At 39.0% G+C, this 20,244-nt stretch overlaps 1 protein-coding gene across 1 annotated transcript in view; it reads right to left on the bottom strand.

Moving 5' to 3' along the window:
- ANO2 (anoctamin 2) overlaps positions 1–20,244 on the bottom strand; it is a 203,637-nt gene that overhangs the window by 6,820 nt on the left and 176,573 nt on the right. The window contains exons 20-23 of the mRNA XM_075712517.1: positions 15,240–15,388; positions 3,046–3,198; positions 2,887–2,939; positions 750–931 (exon numbers count right to left, since the gene is read on the bottom strand). Of these exons, the coding sequence (XP_075568632.1) occupies positions 750–931; positions 2,887–2,939; positions 3,046–3,198; positions 15,240–15,388 (537 nt within the window). The remainder of the gene's footprint in view (positions 1–749; positions 932–2,886; positions 2,940–3,045; positions 3,199–15,239; positions 15,389–20,244) is intronic.

Genomic DNA, 20,244 nt, shown 5'->3' with positions numbered 1-20,244 from the left:
CATGGGAGATAGTTATGTAGTCTACATTTAGAAATGTGCAGTCATTTAGAAGCAAGGGGAGGGTTTTGGCTACTTCAGGAACCTAGCTAGAATATGACCAATATGTCAGGAACTTTGTTAAAGGAATCTCTGCTGCCTCTTGGGAGGTGGTCAGATGAGAGTTGAGGGCAGACAGAAAGGAAAAAATAGCTCTCCGGTGCTTAAAGCTGGATGCTTTGCTCTACCTGCTGCTTTGCTTGTGGCAGACAATGTAAAGCACCTTAAACCTTGGACCTGCCTTTTCTTTTCTCAAATAATCAGTAAAAAGAAGTGAACTATCCTAAAGGGCAATTTACAGCACCTGTTAGAAGCATAATTACAAAGTTAATTTCTCTCTGTGCTTTTAAGTGGCTGCCTGTTTCTCAATTAATTTATTTTTAGAAGGGTAAAGTCAGCAAATATTTAAAATTAATTAGTGGGTTCCCATTTTAAAAACTCATTGTTTTTAATGAAAGTTGTGTCTTTCAATAAATATTTTTTTTTTTTTTTTTTTAGTAAGTCTGCCTAAATTGTTTATTTTGCCTTTTAATGCACTGGGAAAACCCTTATAAGAACCTTCTAACATAGTGAGAATACTCTAAAAGCTGTACTCTTAAAACCACTTTTTTATAGGCACAAATATTATCAGTTCCCACTTGGAAAAATTTTGTCTAACAAAAGACCTGAAGAAATTACTTTGACTATGCAAACTGTCATTAGAAGAACTTTACCTGCAGAATAAAACGTCCTGTGCAAATGGAGAGTTTTCTGGCTGTGTTCCAGCCTTGAGATGACTGACATTGAAGTATGAGAGCGTGTGATTGATGAAGCCATGCATGGTTCCATTTTGACTGTATGCATATTGATACATAAGGCGTGGAATGAAATCAGATGTGACAGCAATTACAAAAGCCTGAGAGAAAAAAAAAAAAAACCACCAAACAACAGCATCATGAATCTATGTCTAACTTGTTTCAGATTAAGTTAATTCAGGTAATAATTTTCACATTCAAGTAAGTTTAGCATGGTGATGAAGTGAGAGTTAAATGACCAGACCTGGTACAGAATGTATACTTATATAAATGCGCAGTAACCTGCTCTGTCTCTCTAGGGGAAGGTTCTAGTTAGGGAAGTGGAATATTTCTTAGAGCATAGAGTAGCAAAAGCAGTTAAGTACTGTACTTTTCTCCAACTCTTTCCATCCCTAGAGCCATTAGGAGGTTTATCACTAGTTTTAAAAACTACAACAAGACATAATAGCTAGTTGGTATAATTTGGAGTATAATTTGGTGTAGTTACACAATGCTATCTGAGATAAACCAGTTGAGTCTAAGGTATTCATACTTCATTTTCCCCTCTGCATCAAGATTTATACATCTGGCATCAGTGGATCTCATGCTGGTATAAAACTGGTATAATTGTGAAGTGAATCAGGCACAGAAGTATCTAAATCATATCAATAAGAATTAATTATATTCATTTAAAATTACATTTCACTAAATAGTTCTTCTGCAACAGTATTATCCAGATGGAGAAACAGAACTGGGCATTCAGTATTTTTTAAAACTGGGTATGCACATATTTACATTTCTGTCAACAAAAAGTAGCTAACTGATATTTTAATGGAATCCCCAGGAAATAAAAATGCTCAGAGTTTGTTTGACACAGAAAATAACCAAGGATCATAAATCTGCAAAGTGTATTCAGATAAAACTGAGAGGCTGTGGAGTTTTGCTCATCCAGCAGATTGGTGCTGGAAACCTGAAATCTATGCCTGACAGCAAAATTATGTATATGTGCGGGGCTGCACAGATTTCCTACCTTAAATCCTGGAAACTGCCAAGCCATAAGTGAACAATGCTCCACCCAAGTCAAACAACACTGCTTCTCTAGAGGCATTATAATTCTCCCAGTTGTAATGATAGCTTACATACTGCTACAGGGTGCTGCTGTGCTGGAAGCTATTGTACTAGATAAACTGCATAACACCTCTGCACAAGTTTCCCCTTCAGTAGTGACAATCATCTGCCTTTCTAAAGTGCTTTGATACCTTTTGGTATTTTACAGGTGGACTCGATGACCTTAAAGGTCTTTTCCAACTTAATGATTCTATGATTCTATGATCTGTGGGTCAAAACACCACTAGATAGTATTATGATTAAACTCCTAGGGTATTAGTCGTTTTTATCTTAAAACATATACAGGAAAATTTTACTTAAGGAATACATGTAGAACAATAAACATAAATACATCTGTATACCAGACATGCATTATGTTCATGTAATCATTCTTGTTCCATGAAAGAATGTATTTTTATGTTAAAATTTCATAGCTTGGGGAGTGTGTAACCCAACTAAAAAAAAAAAAGCTGTCCTCAGAGAAATACTCACTCTGTGGGAGAAATTATGCTTAGGGATATAACCATACCTGTATATTTCAGAACAAATGATAATGCTGTCTAGCTAAGGACTTTCTGCTCCTAGAATCTAGGATGTTATATTTACATTGTTTTTATTCATACCAACAGTTATACTAGCAGAGTAAGAGAGAAAGGCATGGGTATGAATGAGAAGTAGATCTTTGTCAGTTATCTGGAGTGTTGCCTGCTTTCACCCCCTTCACTGGTTGTTATACAAATTAGTCTTCCTGTCCTACATAACACAAGGATAGAGAGAATGAGACGAGTGAATGGTAATCTCATTTGTAATGAACTCATGTTTTACACTTCCACAAGAATGAACTGGATAATTTAGATTTTATTGTATTTTATAGCAATTGAGAAAATCAGACTTCACTTTTAAATTATGTTGGAAGGACAATACGAGCTCCCAAGATCATGGTTAGGAACTGGTGTAACCACATACTTACAGTAATGATAACTGAAAGCTTTCCAATACCACTCAAAATGTTATACCAAATTCCTGTAAGTGAAAAACAGAACTTATTAATGAATTTACTATCATTTTTCTTCTTCCTTATTGAATTTTCGGTGTTATCTTCACTGTAATTTTTTTTTTCATTACTTACCTATATCTTTTGCTCTTACTGTGTCTGGCCTCCTCAGTTCAGTAACAAACTTTTTTGCATCAAGCCGGACTTCTATGATGTTGTTCAGAAGAGCAAAGAGAGGTGCCAGAGGGAAGGAGGCAACAAAGAGGGTGACAAAGCCAAACTGGATAACTGGAAGAGAAATATGTAATGATTTTGATATCTTCCAAAGAGAACCGGTAAATGCAGCTGACAGCAAATTGTTGATGAACTTTGTGGTTTACAAAACCCATAAAACTCCACTTCACAATTTGGTCCCAGTAATAAATATCACAATGGAAGGCTATGAAAGAGAGAAAGGTTTGTCACTATGCTTTATGAATGTTTCTAATAATGCTTCTAGTCTCTAGCACAAGCACAAGCCAAAGTAAAAAATAAATTTAATAAAGGACAAAGGGTTTAGGGTGTATTCTTCTGCATTTATATGTAATTAACTGATTAAGACTATGCTGTTCTTCCCTGTCCTTTTGCCTGTAAGGAAAACGATACACAAAGAAGTAGGAGCAGAAAATATACAAGGTGCCACTCTTTCTTCCCAGCTTCCTTTGGAAAATTCGGTGGCAATCTGTCAAGAGCAGGAACAGAATAAATTTCTTTGTGGATGCATGAGCCTGTGGTGTCGTATAGCTTTTTCATCCCTCCTTACATCACTGATATCCTCCAAAGTTAGAAATCTTCCTCTTTAAGTCCTAGCAAAGGACAATGCTATTGTCACTATTTTTTTGCTGGGTTTGCAATTTGAGTGAAGTAGTTTGGGAGAAAGAAAGCACTAGTCCACTGGTCCTAAAGAACAAGTAGTACTGCAATGAAGCACAGACCTCCTGAGTTCTCCATGCTTGCTAGACCAGATAGACAGCTAATAAGCCTTCTTCCACAGGGGAAAAAAACAACCAACCAACCAACCCACCAACCAAGAAAAACCCTCTCACTTTGAAGTGGATGGCACATTTTGAATCATCTTTTTCCCAGTATTAGACTACTAGCACCACAGAGTTCAGCTCAGCACCGGTAGTATAATGATATAAACAAAAAGACCACATTGTTTTGTGAGTGAATTATGCCTTTTTTCTAGTGTCCTGGTTTTGGCTGGAATAGAGTTAGTTTTCTTCCTAGTAGCTGGCATAGTGCTGTGGTTTGGATTTAGTAGGAGAAGAATGTTGATAACATGCTGATGTTTTAGTTGTTGCTGAGTACTGCTTATGCTAGTCAAGGACTTTTTCAGCTTCCCATGCTCTGCCAGGTGCACAAGAAACTGGGAGGGGGGCACATCCAGAATAGTTGATCCAAACTGACCAAAAGGCTATTCCATACCATATGACGTCATGGGCAGTATATAAACTGGGGGGGGGTTGGCCGGGGAGCAGCAATCGCTGCTCAGGAACTGTCTGGGTATCGGTCGGTGGGTGGTGAGCAATTGCATTGTGCATCACTTGCTTTGTATATTATTATTATTATTATTATTATTATTATTATTATTATTATTATTGTCATTGTTATAGTGTTATTATTATCATTACTATTTTACTTTATTTCAACTATGAAACTGTTCTTATCTCAACCCAGGAGTGTTTCTCACTCTTACTCCTCCTCATCTCTCCCCCATCCCATCGGGGCAGGGGGAGTGAGCGAGCGGCTGTGTGGTGCTTAGTTGCTGGCTGGGGCTAAACCACGACATCTAGGACATAGGATGACCTGTCTTCATGCAAACAAATTATCTTCTAAGCAGCTAAGGAACCAGGGTCACCCTGCAAAAGCACAATGCTGACACAATTGTTTTTCTGGCAGCTCTCAGTGCTCTAGAGATGCTTGGAATAACGTAATACAAAACCAAGTCCCTCCAAGCAAGCTTCTTCAGCTTTTGGGTGGGTAAAGTATCCTTAATTCCCACTTCTTTCAGTGACATTTCAGGATCTACCTCATCTGAGTAAATCTCTTTTGGGTACGATTAGAGTCTGAAAAAGGCTGACCTTTTTTTTTCTTTCCCCTCCAAGGTGCTGAGGAAGTAACAAATTGCCTAAAAGGCTGTGTCTTTCATGGAAAGCAGGAGGCATCAGTGGTGAATGTTACTTATGAGACTGGATCATCTCCTTGTAAAAATGCTGCATGACTTTAAAGTAGTACTTCAGGGAAGTGAGAGACGTTTATTACTACCGAAAAGAAGAGGAGGAAAGAGACCAAAAAGCATGCTGCCCAAATGCAAAGGCAGTAATACTGATAAGATTAAACTAATAAATCTAACTTTGACTTACACTTCAGAATTAAATAAATAGTACAGAAAAAAGGTTGGTGTGTACAAGGCCTTATTTATTGTGGCTTCTTTTTCGGCAAATCCCTGTATAAGTTCTTTCTCCACTATCGGAGGAATCCGTTGCACTTTTTGTGAAAATCAGGGGTTTACATAGCACGACTGTTTACTCTAAAATAATATCCTTAGGCACAGTTGTCACAGCCTAAAACTAACTGATAAAACAGCTTTCTCCAGGATCTTCTCTTGGATGCATCTCTTCTTGTGTGCAGATTGCAAGATTGCAATTGCAAGACTCACATTCCTGCTTTTCTCAGTGACAATATATTTGCACAGTAAAATATTAGCTCTGTATTATATATATATGGCCTTTTGAATTTCATTCTCATTGTTTTGCTTTGAGATAAAGAGTATATCCTAACATACCCTAAGATAGAGCTTTTTCAAAGTATACAAATATCCTATCCTTGAAATCATGCTTTCCTGAATATTTTATGTTCAGAGTCAGGAAAAAGAATTAACAAGGAAATAAAAACAGATGTTAGAGTAATGTCCCAAAAAAGCTTTGCAATGCTTAGAAAAATACATAGCGCCAAAATATGCCTTATTTGGTTTTAAGTGAATTTAGCAGGAATAGAGCTGGGAGGATTCTGTTTAAAAAAAAAAAAAAAAAAAAAAAAAAAAGATATATTTGCAATTCTTTAAGTATAAACCACACAGGCATTTGCTTTGATGTTGTTTGCATCTCCTTTTATTCATTGCCTGGGAAAATGCAGTTTAACTTTTTTCAAGTTCATGAAAGAATGTTCAAGGTATGCAAAGGACTTCTGGACAATTGTGTAAATACATCTTCATAGAAAGCTCCATGCCAGAAGTGTTTGTGTGGCCATCTTGAAATCTCTTCAATCTTCTAGCCTCCTTTTTATGAAAGTGTGAATGATGCAAAAAGCAGGCAAAAAAACCCAAAAACAAAACCAAGCATTCCATAATTTAGATGGTCTTGTGTAGTAAACTAACAAACAACATCATTCAAAACAAGCAGTCTGTGAACAGCCTCAGCAATTTGAATTTTTTACTTCAGTCAGTATTTGTAGAAACAAGTATGTCAGCAAAGCTGCATGGATTAAAAAGAGAAGAATCCTTGCCGTACAGGTCCCAGAAGCAATCTAGTCACAGCATTCTGGAGTTCTGTGGACACCTGTCCAGTCACAGTGGAAACATTTACAATACTTTTAGAGCACTCACAAAGACTGTACCATCAAGGATAGCTGGCACTGAGACATCTTATTTTTGGCTGGAGGACGTGATGGCAACCCTGGAATACCCTTTTTACTTTCATGCTTATGCCACAAGGTCTCCATACAAAGCTTTTATTCTCCTGCACTTTGAGGTAAAAGGCTGAAGAGACCTGTGCCAGGAGTTGGACCTCTGGACATCCAGCCTGTTTCATAGCTTTCCTACTTGCCTGGTAGGCCAGCCTGGAGACAACAGGGATGAACATCACCCAGCCTCATGGCACAAGCTAGTGAACAAAATGATTGAAGGTTGTATATAAGGGGAAGTCAAGGACATGGGAAATAATGCCTTCTCCTGGGCCATCAAAGCAGGAGATTAGATGTGCTGTCAGTGGTACAGACTGTATTCTGATAAGCAGAAAAAAACCAAACCACATACTATTGGTGCACAGGGCAAGTCACCCTCTGATTTTTGCAGGAAAGAGGCAAAGGCCTCAGGGACAGCCCATGAGGTTCTCAACACCTGATGCTGCATCTGCAACACCTCATCCAGGCTTAGGCTGGCTGGGCCCTGAGACAAAAACTATAAAAGACAAACAGCATCAAGAAACATCTTCCAGACCACAGCACTTCTGAGAAGTCCACTTTTCACAGAAGTTGTTCCTGAACAGAACCCAACCCCAACAAAGAAAGACAGAGCACTTGCTGTCCCTCTAACTCTGGCCTCCAAATTATGATTAAGAGCACAGATCAAGGCTTTTAAATTATGAACCTGGAGAGTGCTGGCTAGTGTTCTTGTGTAAGGGATGCAGAATAAGTCCCCAGCATAAAACCTTCCACAGTGAATATCACTCAGGTTCTACCAGATTTACACACTGATTAGTGTGAGTAACCCTAGTATCTTTTACATCAATACCTAACCTAAAAGAAGGTAATTGTTTATGATTCTGTTGCTTTTTTTCTTACTTCTGTATCAATAATATCTGTCATAGGATCATGTGTTACTGGAAGTAAACAATGGAAGAGTCACTCCTATGCTAAGTGACTTTCCAAGTCCTAAGAAGAAACTTTTCAATATACAGCCAAACCTGGCTGAGAAACTAAGGAAAAGGTATAATTTACTACTCTTTGGTAATAAATGTATGCAACAAGCCTACACACAACAGGCTGAGTTGGTATTTTCAAATCCATCCTCATTATAGAGATTATAGAAAAATGCTAGTTTCTCTTCAATGATTTTTTTTTTTCTTTTGCTGCCTCACACATTGCCTTTTTGATGGCTTTTCCTGCTTTAGGGGAAATTCTTCCAAACCTCTTAGATTAATCCCTATGGTAGTCAGTAGCTACAGACATTGGATCTGATCATTTTCTTTTTAAAATTCAAAAGGGAGTTTTGCCATTGATTTTCTAACAAAAAGTTGGATGATGAAAGCCTTTATTATTATTTTTCTTTGAGAAAAAGTGTTTTCAGTTAATTACCACATGAACCTTGGACTCTTAGAGGGGTTAGACTGGAGAAGGGAAGACCAAATGAAATAAGAATCTGAAAGTCATTGCTGATGTCAGTTTCTTCTCAAGAAAACAGTAGTGGTATAAAATTCACACATTCACATGCATCATTTATCTGGTTTTGGAGCCAATTTCATAAAGTTTGTTGCATTAGCAATGTTTATTGCTACTCTAAACATCAATTTGTTGCCAACTCCTATCACTGCAGGCTAATTACACGTGTTTCAAACTTGCTACCAGCTGGATAAGGAAATTGCTATACATGCTACCTACTTTGGGAATGGATATGGTCTGGTATATTGGGCTGGTCAAAAGTAATTGCACAGAAAGTACAGATGACAAATTTGACACGTTAACACAACAATTTATGTTTCAGGATTCCTTGAGCAAAATTTTCTGACTGCTCAGGAACATTAAGAGTGTCTCTCCTTAAGAGTGTCTGCTAAGAAATAAAAATCTGTATCAGCTAATATCAAAACAAACAGTCATCAGAAATTTCACTGGTGCAAATCAAAACTCTGTGCAGACATGCTATTGACTGACAAGGCCTGTTCAAGAAAGTAGTTCAGCACAGTCTGCTGACTGAAATCAGATTCAGAGTTCAACTCACTGAAGAAATGACCACAAAAACATTCCCCAAAGGAAAACTTAGAGTTTATTTGCAATGGTGAAGTGTTGGCCTCTTCCTCCCACACTACTGGTATCTGTAAAATGCCACTGAAGTCAATGGAAGTCTGCCTGACTTGTAGACTTTGGGCTTTATCCTCTTAGGTTTGTTTGGTTTTTTTTTTTTTTTTTAAGATTTATATAAGGCTTTTACCTTCAAACTAAATGCCTTAGTCTTGATGCTCGCTCTATGTTACACCAAAGTCATGAACTAAATGACTGCTCTATGTTACATCATGTCATGTCATGTACTTGATTTTGCTGGACCTGCTCCTAGTTAGATGTTTCACTTTCATAACTAATAACAGGTGAAATACAACTCTGTGCAAGAGTCAGAATCCATGATACCATCATTCCTGCCACAGGTTGCCCTGAATTTGCTCCAGCATCCTGCTTCCACACTGCAGCTGCTGACTCTCTGTCAATCATTCAGAACTATTGTAGCATAATTCTTCAAGGAAACTTGCATTACAGTTTATGACTAGGAGATTTTATCTATGAAAAGCAAATAGATTTTTGCCTCCTATTCCCCAGCTCTGTCCTAGCTACCTATTTCACTATCTTTTTAAAGCTTTGGTTTGAGAAAATTCTTGAGTCTTTATTTAGGGCCAGGAAACATCCTAGTGTCACAAGTTGTTAGCCCGAAGCCTCAATGTATCATCTTCCCTGTCTAAAAGTGCAAAATGACAAGTAGCTTTACTTCTCTGGGTATGTCTTCCTGGGGCAGAGAGGTCCCATCAGATTCATGGGTCTGTGAATGGGGAGGAGGGATATAAAGTCAACAGGCCAGTGGAAATTATTATTTCCCCTTCCCATGATACCTAGTTCAAAGGATGAGAAAGCTTCCTACAGCCTCTCAGCTACAAGGCTTCAGGCTTCCTGGTATAATAAATCAGAACAAAAGGAAATCCCAGCAGCTTTAAAATGGCAATTCCAAAACTGAAGTGGGATAGTTATCATCAAAAACTCCTTTACCTGTGGCATATCATACTGCAAAACACATCCTGACATCACTCCAAACACTATCTCTCAGACAAATGGTGCCTCATGAGAACTAACCTGCTTCATAAGGGAATGCAAAGAGAATATAGGATTTGCCTTATGGGGAGTGACCCAGACTCCAGGTTTCCTTCAGAAAGGGCACATGTCAACCCTTTTGATAGAAACTAGTACAAGAAACTCTATATGGGTACAAAAGGCAAGGACTGCCTGTGATTAGGCTACAGCCTAGGAGACCTGGAGTCGAGAGTCTCAGCTTGGTCAGACGTTTTCTGTGTAGTCTTAAAGATGTCACCCATCCTTAAAAGTAGGAGCATCCTGGCAGGACAAACCTGAAGGTAGTGAATATTCACACATGGATACATAATCTGTCCATGCCTGTCTCTGCATGAAACTCCATCATCGTCTGGATGGGGGAACCCAAAGGCTTACAGTAAGCCCAGTCTACAGTTTTTTTTATTCAGCTGCTTCATTCCTGGTTGAACAGATAGCCACTGATACCAGTGGGAGCTTGCCTGAGTAAATCAGTGTGAAAATTAAGAACTAAGTTCTGAAACAGCAGTCAGATTTCTCTCTTCTCTTTAATATCATACGTCTTCTTACATCCCGGTCATTCTGCCTTGTTAAGCAATTCAGGAAAAAAAAAAAAAAGCTTCCTCTGCACTAGCTGCATTGTTTCCCTTCCCTCCCCCTCTCAAATCAAATTTAGAAAAACAGGTAAATAAGCTGTGTAACTGCCTCTTTCCTTGCCATTCCAGCTTGATGCCCTTCACAACAATCCCAGCTGACAGGTTCAGTGCTGAGCTGCACAAAGTGCTTCCTCTCAGCATGGGTGGTCTGAGTCAGTCTGCACTGAATCTGACAGCTGAGTGCAGTGATATGGACCCAGGGCAACAAGCAGACTGGGGAGGGGCAGCTTGGGTTTCATTTGCTGTGCATTTGTCTTGAATCCCACAGGCCGGGCATAGCTCTCTGTGGCACACTACAAGGCTCAGTGAGCTATTCTCTTCACTTGAGAAGCTAATTCTCCTGTTGTAAACAAATGTTTAGATTAGTGATTCATCCATTCATTTGCAGGGCTTCTATCTAATTATCCCTAAATGACTGTAGGATGAGGCACTCAACATTGTTTATGATCTAGGCACAAGGGACTGATCTAAAATATAGGCTTAGAGTCCAGTGATTTATAACATCAGTAGGTTAGACCTTGATACTACAAGTTATTCAAACAAGGCAGACCTTTGCATCTAAGTGGTATCCTCATCAATGAATCAAGGGTGATGTCCTACACAGGCATCTTGAATCAGGGTGATGGCAACATCACAGATGCTATGGGAGTTTGCCACAGCTAATGGAGAGTGGAAAGAGCTTCCTCCCACATTCATGCTTTGCATTAGGTCCAACTACAGTTAGGAGAAAGCATCAGTATACAATGTTTGGAAAGTGGCAGATTCTAGTTCATAACACACTCAAGGCTCCATTGTGTTTCTGTATCAGTCAGCCACACTTCTTGGTTATCACAGAGTGTACTCAGCAGTCTCTGGCCCATTATAACTGGAAAGAAGTCTGGCTCCTCCTTACCCTGCCAGTGGTTTTCACTGTAATTAGCCATTCAAGTTGCAACGGATTGCGTGCTTTAGCTCCCAGAATGAATAAGATCAACTACCACAGATGTCCAGGGACAAGAAATTAAATATTTATAAACAGTTGTATTTATTCTGTTTGTTTATTACCAATAACTAAAGGTCCTTGTCCTTAGAGAGAACTAGCTAACAAGGAAATTTTGGATGTTAAAGTGCAGACATTGCTGGGTTATGCCTGAGCATAAAAACATATCAAATTGTTTACAAGGGAAAATGTCTATATTTTTTTCACCATTGTTTAACTCAAAAATTGCAAAGAAGTTCACTTAAAGTTTCCAGGAGGTAAAATCATCTTGGGCTGAAGTAATGCATGGAAAAAATCAATCCTAAAGGAGAATCTTTCAACAAAGTATCATCATGTGGAGAAGGGGGTAAGATAGTAGAGGCTGTAATGCACAGCCAGATCCTGAGGTGAGTTGAAACAGTTGAGAGGGAGATGCTGGCAGGTGAGGGCTTCTTTTTGTCAACTAAATGGCACTACAGAGGGCAGGGTTCAGATCCACAGACATACCCATAAAAGAGATCCCCAAATCTGCCATTATATGAAGTACATCATCTACGCTTACATATTTATATATTTACATATATCCACCACTATATAAAATCCCATATAGGCATTTATAAATATATTATATATTATACCTATAAATCAATATAGTGATTTACATATATATAGATAAACCATACATGATATTCACCTTTTCTGTCATAAAATGCATTCTTTTTCAGATGTCTTGAGAACAGTGGCTTGTTAAAACAGGAGCTGTCATATACAATATTTAACAGTGTCTGGTTTTAGATAACATGCCCATTGACAAGCTATGGTTCTCACTTGAATACTTTTATGCCCTAAAGCTTGGGTTTACCTAGATTATTTCTCTTTTTCCTACTCTCCCACTCATACCATTCCCCCTTTCTCCTCCCCTACCTCTCCAGGGTCTGCTCATGAGGCAGCTACAGGGCTGAGGGGTACACTGCAATTTTGGTTTTCATCTGGTATGAAGAGCCTGGCCTCTTACTTACTCCCTAGCAATGCTGTGTGCTGCTTCCTCTCAGGTTTGTTTCCCTGAGGGCAGCTGAAGTTGAATTGTGTCCCAGGGCTGCAAGACTGAGTTATCTGGTGATTATTTGCACCTCTGTCCTCCTGGGTTCTGTTGAATCATAATGATACTCCTTAGAGTTTAAAACAAACACACTTTAGAATGAGAAAGAAGGCACGTATATATTTCACTTTGGAATTCTCTATCAGATGTTTGATATTTTTCCTCGGCTAATTCATTTGTAGTGCACTACTTTATCCCAGCGTTTGACCTGCTCCTGCTGGGGCAGTGGATGAGTTTAAATAGATGCATGGAGACAAATGTGATCAAACGATCTCAGTGAAAGCAGAGAGGTGTTAACAGAGGATTCCTTACAAAGCAGAATTGTACCAAAAATGCCTGATTGTTGGGTTTGCTCTCTGTATCCATTTATACAGGCCAGATACTGTACTCAGAATTTCAAACATCATTTCATAAGTATCAGTGCAACTTTGGACAATGGAGTTACATTTTCTCTTGAGCAAAGTGCAATCAAGATGCCAAATGGACCAGAATTCCAAATTATAACTACTGAGGACAATGGCACAGTGCCAAATTTTATTTGAACAAACTCAGTGCTTTAAAATTTCTTTCTTGACTCTTGACTTCTAGATAGCAGAAACCACTCTAATGCTACGTCTCAAATGATTTACAGTGGACACACTGACCTCAGATCCTAAATCAGGGTCTTTTAATGATATGCAAATGATGGATCAAGTCACTAAGATGTCATCAATCCACACTTGCAGATAATAAAAACTGCATACATTTCCAGTCTGATAGACATTGCATCTTGAGAGAGGTATTTTTGTGAAGCAGCAAATCCAGCTCCTGGATCCCACTTAGTGGAAATCAGGAACTGCTGTCTCCCTGACGGTGTTATTACCAAATATATAATCGGTGGCATCCCGTCACTTCAAGAAAGAATTGCTCCCAGTTCCATCTGGGTTTCCACCAACATACTTATCTCCTCTAATGTGGAAAAGCAAACTGTAGAGCAACCTTGAAAAAGTACTGATCTCTGCCATAGTTTAGCAGCAATGTAAGTAATTGTGAAAAACAGCAAGCATGTATGTACACATAGATGATATACACATGGCAGGCACCAGCTTTACAAAATTCGAATACTATTGAATTCAATGGAGTTGCTCCTACTTTACATGGGTTTGAAAGATGACCAAATGGCTGTCAGTGCCTACCACTAGTGACATCAGTCACTCCAGTAGGCTGATGCATGCACATGTTCTTTAAAAAAATAGAGAATGTGTGGGTTAAAGAACTGGTATGAAAAGTAGGAGACTGAGAAATAATTCCCCAGTGTGCCCTAGATTTCCTTAGAAAGTGTGGCCAACCAATACCTGCGTGCCAAAGCTCTCCATGAGTAAAATGGGAATAACAATTCTCCATTCCACTGTCTCTTTCAGCTGACCGAGAAGCTCTTATAGGCTGAAGGTTCTCTCCTGTTGTATATGTGTGTGGATTTTAATTTAAGCATAGCTGGGAATGCTATGTATATGATTCAACATCACTGAGTCATGAACTAAGTCATCTATAAAGATATTCCTACAGTTTTCTGTTGTAAAGGGTAATTTACTTCTATGAGAAAATACACATTTATATTTTGGAATCTACATATTTTTACTACATTTGAAACATTAATGTGTGATTTTAATTTTGGGAGGAGTTACACCAGATGGTTGTGCTGCCATCAAGGACCTCAACAAGCTGGAGAAACGGTCCAAGAAGTATCTCACAAAGTTCAGCAAAGGCAAATGAGAAGTCTTGCACCTGGGGAGGAATAACCCCAAGCACCAGTAGATGCTAGGAACTGACTAGCTGGGAAGCAGCTTTGCAAAAATGGTCCAGGGGTCCTGGTGGACAGCATGTTGAACATGAACCAGAAATGTTGCATAGCTACAAAGTCCAATAGCCTTTCAGGGTGCGTTAGGAACACCATTGCCAGCAGGTCAAGAGAGGGGATCCTTTCCCCCTACTTAGCACTACTGTGACCACACCTGGAGTGCCCTTTCCAGTTCTATGGTCCCCGGTACAAGACAGACACGGACATACTCCAGTGAATCCAGTGAAAAGCCACTAAAATGATTAAGGGATTGGAGGACTTGATGTACAAGGAGAAGCTGAGAAAGTTGGGGTTGTTGTACCACAGGAAGAGAAGTCTAATGGGGATCTTAGCAATGTGTTCAAATACCTCTTGGGTGGATTGAAGAAGACAGAGCTAGACTCTTCGCAGGGGTGCCCAGTAAAAGGACAAGAGGCAATGGGCACAAATTGAAATACAGGAAATGCAATTTAAACATAAAAAAAATGTTTTTTACTGTAAGGGTCATCAAATACTGGAACAGGTTGCACAGAGAGGTTGTAGAGGTCTCCATCCCTGGAAATATTTAAAACCCAACTGAACAACTCGATAAGTCCCTGAGCAACCTGCTCTAGCTGGGGGTTGGACTAGATGATCTGCAGAGGTCCCTTCCAACCTTAGCTATACTGTGATTCTGTGGCTGTATGGTTTCTATGCACTATTCTCAGCTGGGAACAGTGGACTCTCACAGTATAGGTATTAAAAGATACTAGGACTCATCATTGTTGCTATGCTGGTAATGTGGTAGTCTCATACCCCTGCTGTCCTGCATGTAATTGCTGCAAATCTACAAGTGTTTCACGTTTTTTCCCCCTTTATCATGTCAAGTTATGACATAGAGTCATATGATATATGGTGACTGGTCCTATGTAAAACTATGGTTATTGCAAAAAGAGAAAGGGAATTCAGAAAACTTACTCATTTCCATGTATTCTGGAGTCAGCCCAGTGAAAGGTTCCAAGCTGTAGTCAAGTTCCCATTGTTGAGGGTCCTTTGATTGGTTCGTGTCCATTTCCTTTGGCTCAGTTCTTTCATCCTTCAGTTTCCTGAAGAGCTTCTTTAGCTTCCTAAGGAACAAAAGTTCAGATAAAACCAACTTTTTTCCCCCTACAAGACTTGGCCCAAGTCTTTGCACAGCAACACAAAATGTATATCACATTACTTTGGTGCCCCATAAGCTTAGTTTACACCATCCTCTGAAGTTCTGTTGCTGCTTATTGCCAGGTGACAGGCTGCTGGGGGCAGCAGTTCCTGTCTTCCTGTGTCAAGAGGAAAGTTACAATGCATAACACTGTTAAAATGGAGTTGAACCCAGTAGTTTTTAATAATTGTTTCTCTCTAGATATGTGTTGAATTGGCATCTTCCTGAAGCTCAAGCACCTTGGACCTAAATAATATTAGTAATAAATAATACTCTTAAAAACAACACACTGGACACCTCTCCCTCAAGAAAGAAAGCAAGAAATGACAACAAAAAAAAAAACCCAGAAGGTTATGTGATGCCTTCATACCACATATCTAGCACAGGTGCACTTTTGTCTCACCACGAAACTTGGGAACTTCCAATATAGTATACTTTTAAGGTCAAAATGACCAGACATACTGCCAACCAAAGAGGGCGCAAAAATTTACTGACTCCTAAACTTGGTGGACTTATGAACATTTCAGCAGAAAAACTGCCTGTTGTTCAAAGCAAAAGGAAATGAGCACCTCTGCTAATAAATCTGCAGCACCGAAAAAAGAAGTGTCTCCAGGATACTGATAGGTCCAAAGCAATTTAGGACTCTAAAAATGAATATTATTGACTTAAATCCAGCCCTGTGACCACCAGAAAACACCTGCAGCTCTTCAGGTTCCAGTGCTTGCTTGTCACAAGCACATATACCTGTGTTTATCTAAGTAGACAAAAAAAGATGCTGCTTGTGGAACCTTAAAGGGGAAGCACTCTTTTCTTTAACCAAAATGATTCTACAACTAATAAAAATAATAAAATATGTACCTATGAAATGTTACACAGAAGCAATGTCTTAATTTTACTAGTGGCCTTTCATCCTGGAGAAACACAATTTCCTTGCTTCTACCTAACATGCAAACAGGGTTCAAACTAACAGAAAGAATCAGATTCATGAGAGAGTTTCAGCAAGGGCAGCAGAATTTGGTCTCAGAGAGACGTATCATTACTGTCATGCACAAACAGGAATCTTACCTTAGTCATTTTGGATTCGGTAACAAATTATTGCTAGAAAAGTGTCACTTGGGATATATGGAGTAACAGCCTCTTCAGTACTCCACAATGCCACCCATACTGGAACTATCTGGGGAAGAACTGGAACTCACTGCAACTTCTCTGCAAGTTTATTTCTAAGCCACTGGAAACTACAGAATCCTGTAACTTCTAACATGAAAATTGAAACATTTATTGAATCCTTATGTGAAAAAATACATATTTCTGAAGTATTTTTTCCTGAGAGTTTACCAATCACATATAAGGCAAAGTATGCAGATCTATGTAGACCCTGAAAAACATACTTCACTAGGGGTTAGATGCTTTTTGTACTTGCACAACCATATAATCTTCCTTCTGAGATTTCTCATAAGACTTTTAGAGGTTCTGAATTTTCCTTCAGACATGCCAGAGTGTGTATAAAGGTGGAACACTGAGCTAGCACGCAACCACTGTTATGGTGAGACTTGGAAATTCCCAGTTTCAGTCAGGAAATATTTCTGCTACCTGAGAAGTATACATCTTGCAAGACCAACTGTGATGGTGAGTTTTCTCTGCCTCTGAAGCAGAAAAGCAAAATGGTTTCCTACCATTTTTTGAGTAAACACGGATCAGTTACATCTCCCAGCTCCCATAGATCAGAATAGGTTGTATCAGAGGTTCTCATTTTGACCACGTTTTACAATAACATTGTCCATTTTGGCCAGACTGTAAATTACTCACATGGGTGAGCAATTATTTGTGCAAGCATTTCTTTGGCCCTCAGTAGGAAAAGGAGTATCAGTCACGGTCCCATTGACATGGGGATACAAATTTCACAACACTGACAAATACATGAATTTCATAAATAGTATAATCCCAGAGGAAAATTAATCCATCTCTAAAAGAAGAGTAAAGTATTCCCAATGCATCCCACAGATAACATTTTAAATGCATGTGCATCAATAACGTCATGCTATTATACACATTGAGAAATTCCATGGAAAAATGCAATAGAATGAGATATTTCTTCAAAATCATGGAAGTGAAATATAGTTGAATTAGCATAAGACATCAAGATCTATACTTATTGTATGTCTTCATTGTGCAGATGGAATTTATCTTTCACAAATATGCACGACGTTATTTTATACTTCTTCACATATGTCCCATATGAGTGAAAATCCAGACTAATTCCAGTGATGTTTTGCCAGTAGTGTAAGCAGGGCTCTCCCACAAACTTTTCCCCCACAGCTTGCAATAAATCCTTTGAACTAGAGGTGTGTGGCCTGGAGACATGAGAGTATGGGGAGACAGTAGGGGTTTTCATTTGTACCTCCAGTTAAGCAGAACCGCTTTCTCAGACCCTAACTGAAGTAGCAGGGCAAGGCTAGCTGGCAAACACACTAAAGGCTTTGCTGGGTAGGTTTATTGCTTTGTTCCTGAATATACACTGAGCCACACAGAACACTGTGTCACCACATAGCACAAGGCTCTATAGCAGACTGGAGATGACCACAGTGGCTGCAGAATTTCTACACCAAACCACGTTTACAGGACCCATTCAATTTCATCACCAGTACAGAGGAAATGGGGATTGGCAGACACTCTTAAAACAGATCTAGATTGCATCAGGCCCTGTCAGTCCCAGGATCACAACGTTGCAAAAATCAACAGATCAACTCCAGCTTTTGTTCCAGGTGCAGCTAAGACATAGCTCATAAGACTGATGGTAACATCCTCAGTACTTAGGCAATACACAGATATATTTGGGCTAACAAAATACTTTCGGTACCCAGAACATCCAGTTTACACAGTTTTATTAAAAGGTTGGGGAGATTTAAAATACTTCACAAGAAAGAATTAGATGGATCCTTACAAAGACATATACCTCCTACATCATGCAAACTCAGCCATTTCAAGACACTAAAATTTCCTTTCTCCCCCCTCTGCTTTTATGACAATCAAGGGAACTTGTCTGTGACAGAGGTGATGTAGTATTCAGAGGGTAGGAGACTGGGGGCAGGATTTAAAACAATCAAAGAATTCCCAGGATGCTCTTCCAGCATATCCCAATTAATTTCCTAATGTGAGGGACTCTCAGAGGACAGTGAACAATAAGTTCAAGACAGTGCTGATTTCTGTTCCAATAAAATGATATGAGCTATAAATGTCCCTCACATTTCCATGGGCAGATGAGATTGAAGTGCATCTCGCTGTCACTGTGCAGCAGCTGAGATAAAATTTGGGTGTGTTTAGATGTGAAGTCTGTACATGTGTGATCTAATCCTCTGGTTATAGCACCACTGAGTCAAGTTATAGAGTTTAATGCATACACATAACTCCCCTGAGAACCCAGTAACTAAAGCAATAGTTGTTGTTTTTAATGTTTATTTGGCAATGCACTAAATCCAGGGCTCAGTTACTTAGAATAATTTTTAATTTTTCATCTGGCTATCTGTAAGTTGGGCATGAGGAGTGGCACCTTTAACCATTTTGAGTTAAGTTTTGAAGAGTGTTCTTATTTTTATTTTTATGTGATTTTTTAAAGGATCAACTAACTGAAAGCAAGCCAAACTAATTCTTTCAAATTTTCCACAAAAAATGTACCTTTGTGTCATATCCAAGCATGTGAAGTTTCAGACCAAACAGAAATGTGTCAGAAAGTTAAGGGAACAGAGAGCAGGGATTTGCACGGTGTTATTCTCCAGCTATATAGCAGTAGGGCAATGAAAATGAGTTTTGCAGAACTCTATAGCTGCACATAGGATTGTGTTATTAAAACTGAATAAGCTTTTTGAATGCACTTGTGTGAAACCTGTTTTTTAATTACTCAGATCAGTATTTTTAAACAAAGTTGACAGACAGTGATAATCAAGAGCTATTTTAGCTTCTGATTTCTGCACGTCAGGCAAACCCACCAGTGAGAAAGAGGAAAGTTTGCCCATTCAGGATGAGTCTCTCAGAAGTTTTGTGCTGAAGAGGCACATGCAGCAAAGTTTCATGACCCCACTAGTAGCCATATGAATCTGGGCAAATAGAGAAAACAGTAGAACTGCAGAATAGCCATTATTTCTGGTCCTTTTGCCAGTGAGTATCAAAAAACAAGATACATTCTTGAGAAGACTGAATATCATGAAAGAAGAATGAATGTAGGATCAGGGAGAAAGAAAACGAAGAACAGTTTTTTGTCAGAAGGCTATGTCTAGAGCAGTTAAAAATGATGCTGCAGCTTCTCACAAAGAATTGACACCAAACTGTTGTGTTAGATAAAAGGTGGGAACATGGTTTAATTATGCTGTTTATAATTCCTAATATAACCAATAAGCATCCCATTATGCAAGGTAATCAGCGTCTGAAGAGAGCATAAAATCACCACAGGAATATGCCCCACCCCTGAAGAACCTACAAGATTTTGAGAAAAAAGGTGAGGAAAAGAAGAGAGAAGTCAAAAACAAGTGATCCTGGCTCGGCTGCAAGCACATGGTGCACTTACACAAAGCCTCCTTTTTAAAAAAGAGGCAGATGATTCAACAGTTGCTCTTTAAAAAGGAGTAGCTGGATTTGGGGGATCTAGGAGAAGACATAAAGATAACTTGGGAAAAATGAGAAATTTGTGCCGTGAGAGAGTGGAACGTATAAAGGCTGGAGAAGCAGGGCAGCTGGGAGGCAGGTTGAAACAGGACAGATGCAGGAAAATTATTTTGTTGGTACAAGTCC

This window comes from Pelecanus crispus, chromosome 1, assembly GCF_030463565.1.
Source record: "Pelecanus crispus isolate bPelCri1 chromosome 1, bPelCri1.pri, whole genome shotgun sequence".
Classification (NCBI taxonomy): domain Eukaryota; kingdom Metazoa; phylum Chordata; class Aves; order Pelecaniformes; family Pelecanidae; genus Pelecanus; species Pelecanus crispus.
The sequence above is the reverse complement of the archived record's forward strand: the minus strand, read 5'-3'. Positions and strand labels throughout refer to the sequence as shown.